Source organism: Cariama cristata, unplaced genomic scaffold, assembly GCF_000690535.1.
Source record: "Cariama cristata isolate BGI_N322 unplaced genomic scaffold, ASM69053v1 scaffold19633, whole genome shotgun sequence".
Classification (NCBI taxonomy): Eukaryota; Metazoa; Chordata; class Aves; order Cariamiformes; family Cariamidae; genus Cariama; species Cariama cristata.
In genome coordinates this window covers 3,597-8,240 of record NW_009609154.1, presented here as the reverse complement: position 1 = coordinate 8,240, position 4,644 = coordinate 3,597, and the positions used below count along the sequence as shown (strand labels likewise).

The 4,644-nt window shown below is 52.4% G+C and overlaps 1 protein-coding gene across 1 annotated transcript; it reads left to right on the top strand.

Moving 5' to 3' along the window:
* Positions 1 to 361: 361 nt before the first annotated feature.
* On the top strand, positions 362 to 3,089 carry SDR39U1 (short chain dehydrogenase/reductase family 39U, member 1; the record flags this gene model as incomplete). The annotated part of the gene is made up of 5 exons (XM_009697444.1): positions 362 to 469; positions 804 to 886; positions 1,521 to 1,642; positions 2,309 to 2,452; positions 2,674 to 3,089. Coding segments are annotated over 5 exons (873 nt in total), but the record flags the coding sequence as incomplete, so codon positions are not given.
* Positions 3,090 to 4,644: the final 1,555 nt, after the last annotated feature.

Genomic DNA, 4,644 nt, shown 5'->3' with positions numbered 1-4,644 from the left:
GAGCTACTCCTGAGTGGGAGACCCAGGGCACCGTGAGGCGCTGCGCACAGCGGTTCCGTGAGGGGAATGTAGTTTTGGAAGTGGAGGGGGGGCAGACTTGGATTGAGGGTGCTGCGAGCAGAGGCTGGAACCAGCCCCTCCTTCTCCCCCCATCCCCCTCGCAGCAGCTGGGGGATAGGACATGGTGCGTGGCGCCACGGGGAGTGGAGGCCCTCAGGGCTGGGGTGCTGAATGAGGGAGCTGGGTGCTGGCGGCAGGGGGATCTGGGCCATGGGAAACTGGCCATGCTAATGGGGATGCATGTGCAGGCCTTGGGGTGTCAGTCCAGGTGGCACATCTGTAATGTCCGGTCTTTCTTCTAGGTGGTGGGACTGGCTTTGTGGGCAGAGCCCTGACCCAGTTGCTGCGGAGCCGTGGGCATGAAGTGACTCACATCTCTCGACAACGGGGCAAGGATCGGATCAGCTGGGTATGAGATGAAAGCAATCACAGGAAGAACATGTCAGGGCTGAGAAACAAGCCTGCCTGCTCTTGCCTACTACCATGGCACACAGGGAATCTGCAGTGGGGAATCTGACTCCTGTGGATGCTCCTTGAGCTCCTGTGTGCTCCATGGGTTGTAGTCATTGGGATGGGTACTGCTGTAGCTCCAAGGAGCAAAACCTCTTCCGTTCATGCTTGTGCTGCATTCAGTGTCAGGAGAGAACTGGCTGGAGTTCTTAGGAGCCCACCCTGCTTGATTGTTGGGAAGGCTTGAGCAGAGGGAAGGCTGGGCATGTGATGTCTCTGTTATCCCTGCCTAGGAAGAGTTGTCACGCTCTGGACTGCCCCTGTGCGATGCCGTGGTGAACTTGGCTGGTGAAAACATCCTCAACCCTTTCCGCAGGTAATCTGATCTCCCATAGTGGTTTTGGGACAAGGTGAAGGCAAGACAGCCCAGTGTTGTCAGAGAACATGGAAGAGATCTGGGGAGAAAACAGGGTGTCCAGGAAACATTTGGGGTACCTAGCTGTTGACATCTGGGTTCTCAAGTATCCAAAACATTTCTGTGGGCCTATTAAGTCCTGGGAGACCTTTGGAAGACAGGTTCCCTTCTGGATTGACAATTGGAGGCTGGACAAAGTGGTTCCATGTTTCCAAAATGACACTGGGTGCCTACATTTAGATAATGCAAAATCAGAACCACAGTTTGACTTCCATGAGTGTGTTTTTGGAAATGCCTTCGCTAGGCACTTGGGACGAATTCATTCCACCCAGCTTTGGTGTCCAACTCCTCTGCTACCTTTGTCCTAAGGCAGCCCAAAACCCACACCATTTTGTGAGAGGTGGAGAGCCACCATCTCCCGAAGTCCCCATGAATTTAGATAGTAAGATTCCATGCCCTCCCCCTGCTCTGGAGCGGGGGGAATTCACCTGACCTCTTGTGCTTGTGAGCAAGTGTCTGCTGGGCCCCCCCTTGGTGCTGTTGTTTCCTGGGATGTCTTTGTGGGGAGTATAATCAGTGGCTCTCCCTTTCCCAGATGGGATGATGCCTTCTGCAGGAAAGTCATCAGCAGCCGGGTTGAGACCACCAAGACCTTGGCCAAAGCCATTGCTGATGCTCAACAGCCACCCCGAGCTTGGGTCCTCGTCACCGGCGTAGGTATTGGTTGGGCCTGGCCAAGGCATGACTCTTGCTGACCTGGAGAGGTATACCTCCAGACAGAAACACAGTTTTGGAGTCACCTGAAATGCCAGCTTTATTGCCATCAATGTCACTGTGTTTAGGCAAGCCTTGATCAGCTTTTTGGTACTGCTGGAGAGGAATTTGGGTCCCTATGTTTTCTCTTCGTGTAGTTAGGGCAGGACCTTTTCTCTGTTTTCCTGTGAAAACCTTTAGGCATCCTGTAGAACCAGTTTGTCTAAGCAGGGCCTTAGATGAATCCCCCTGCGTATCTCCAACTTTGCATTTCTGCTTGCTACAGTCTTTAAAGCTGCTACAGTTTAGCATCTGTGATGCCCAATTTTAGAGCAAGCATCTTTCTATGCAGGCAGTTCAGTGTGTTGCTTGCTGTTATATTTGGTTCTTGGGGCTGCCAGCTCAACCTGCATATTATTACCTCCCACTGAACTTGCAGAGTGCATTGGTAGTTCAAAAAACTGATCAGCATTGCCATCAGAGAGACCCTCTGCTGTTCATATGAGGATGTCCCTGATGAAGTGATCGAGTTCTGGGCTCCTGGAGGCAAGAAAGAGAGTTCATTTTGGGATGGGGGTGGTTGTTGTCATGATTCAACCCTGACCCCCCTTTCTGCTGTTACACCCACAGGCTATTACCGCCCTAGCCCCACCGCTGAGTATACAGAGGACAGTCCTGGGGGGGATTTTGACTTCTTCTCACACCTGGTGAGCTCCTGGGAGGCTGCAGCACTCATCCCTGGGAGCCCAGCTCGTGGTGTTGTGGTGAGATCTGGTGAGATGGGGCATCATACCTGTTCAGGGTGGTTCTGCTTTGGTGCTGCGGCAAGAGGGGAAAGACAAGGGAGAAGGACATCAGGTCTTGTGCCTGCCCTTGTTGGATGATGTTGCAGTCTAGCCTTCTAAGGAGATTGTCTCTTGGTTTTAGGTCTGGGGGTGAAGGGTGCTTTTGTCCTGGGGAAGAGTGGTCCTGGTCTCACTCTTTTCTCCCCACAGGGGTAGTGCTGGGCCAAGGTGGCGGTGCAGTCTCTCAAATGCTCTGGCCTTTCCGTTTGGGACTAGGAGGCCCCTTGGGCTCTGGGCTCCAGCCCTTCCCGTGGATCCACATTCAGGACCTGGCTGGGATTGTGTGTCATGCCCTGGAGAATGAGTGCCTGCAAGGCGTCCTCAATGGTGTCTCCCCATCCTCTCCTGCCACCTCCAATGGCACCTTTGCTCAGGAGCTTGCTGCAGCCCTGGGGCGCCCAGCCCTGCTGCCAGTGCCTGCTTGGGCTGTGCGAGCTGTCTTTGGGGTAGAACGGGCCATCATGCTGTTGGAGGGCCAGAGGGTGGTGCCAAAACGCACCCTGGAGAGCGGCTACCACTTCATCTTCCCTGACCTGTCTGGAGCTCTGAAGGACATTGTGGCTTGAGGACTCCTCAGTTAGACTGGGTTGGGCTCTGGTTTTGTGAGCTCCCTGGCTCACATGTCTTCCCCTGGGTGAAAGAGAGTAGCCCTGCACCTTCTTCACACTCCCCCATCCCCATAAAGACAGAGTGAGCAGTCTTTTCCCCTTCTGTCTCCCTTTGCATCCCCAGTTTAGGAGTCATCCCTCTTACTGCCATCTGCAATCTCCACATTACCTGCTTTTGGAGAAGGGCACAAACCCCTCTAAGGATTGTGACTGCTGAATCTGCCATCTTCCCTTTTCCACACTGTGCATGTGAGCTGCTTGCAGAGCAGCTTGTGAGGGGTGTAGTATCTCCTCCCCTGAGAGACGGGTGGCAGCAGGAAAGAGCTGTTCAGGTGTTGTAATTCTCTCCATGTTACTGGAGGTCCCTCTTCCTGTTTTTCCCCATGTCTTTCCCCCATGGTCACAGAGAAACCTAGTTGTGCTCTTCTGCTTTGCCTTTCTCGGAGTCATAGGGAACGGAGTTGTGGTTGTGGGAGAAGATCCATCTTGAGGGGGTTCAAAGGGTACTGGATGCAGATGGCTTGGAGACTTTGCCATGTCCTTTCTTGTGGTGGTTCTGTGCTGGTGCCAGTTTGCTGTGTCAGAGCCTCCAGCTGAGTCTATGTCCAAGCATCGCAGCCCTCCAGGGCTGCATAACCCTGATGCTGTTGTGGGGATGAAGGAGAACACTGCTTTGCCAGCCTGTAGGGACAAAGGTGGCAGTGGGACTGTTGCCCCTGGACTGCTCTTTAGGCCTTGGGTAAGTGTCAACTACATCTGAGCTTGTGCTGGGGAGAAACTGGCTGGTTCATCTTGGTATGAGGTAGTGCAGAGCGCTGCTTTAGTCTAAAGGGAGCTTTTCAGCTCTTGCCTTCATTGTAGTTCTAATCCCAGACAAAGCGGTTTTCCCTTATTCGTCCCATGAGGTGGTGCTTGTGTCTAGAGGGTTCCCACTGGTTGGACAGTGAGAATATCCAGGCTACCTGGGCTGCCTTGGGAAGCAGTACCTCTTCTCTTGTGGAGAACATTGCAATTTATTCATCTCGTGCTGTAAGGAATTGTATCCACATGCTTCCCTAAATCCATTTTCACATGCCAAAGTGGGTTGCAGGATGTGAAATTTACAGAGCAGCTAAGTCATTATAGCACTGCTTCTGGAGAAATATTCCTAGTGTGATGTAACTTTGGGCTAGAAAAATATATTAAAAAGCACTTCAGGCAATTGAAAAGTCCTGCTCCATTCCTGAAATAAGAAACCATCCAGAACAAGAGCAGTCCACATATTTCTGGTTTATGCCAGGTTAATGTGGTCACAGTAGCTGAAGGGTCAATCTTGGTGCAGCCTAGACTCCCCACTCAGCTGCCTCTTTGCTCAGTGTATACTGGAGACAGAATGACAAGCTGCTGACTTTCTGGGCAGGAAAATTAGAGTGGGACTGTCTGACTGGAACTGGGGATAGTCCTTGCAATTAGTGTGAGCACAACCAGGTGAGCTGGGACTTTGGGAATAGATATGAAAGGAACATTGCCTGAG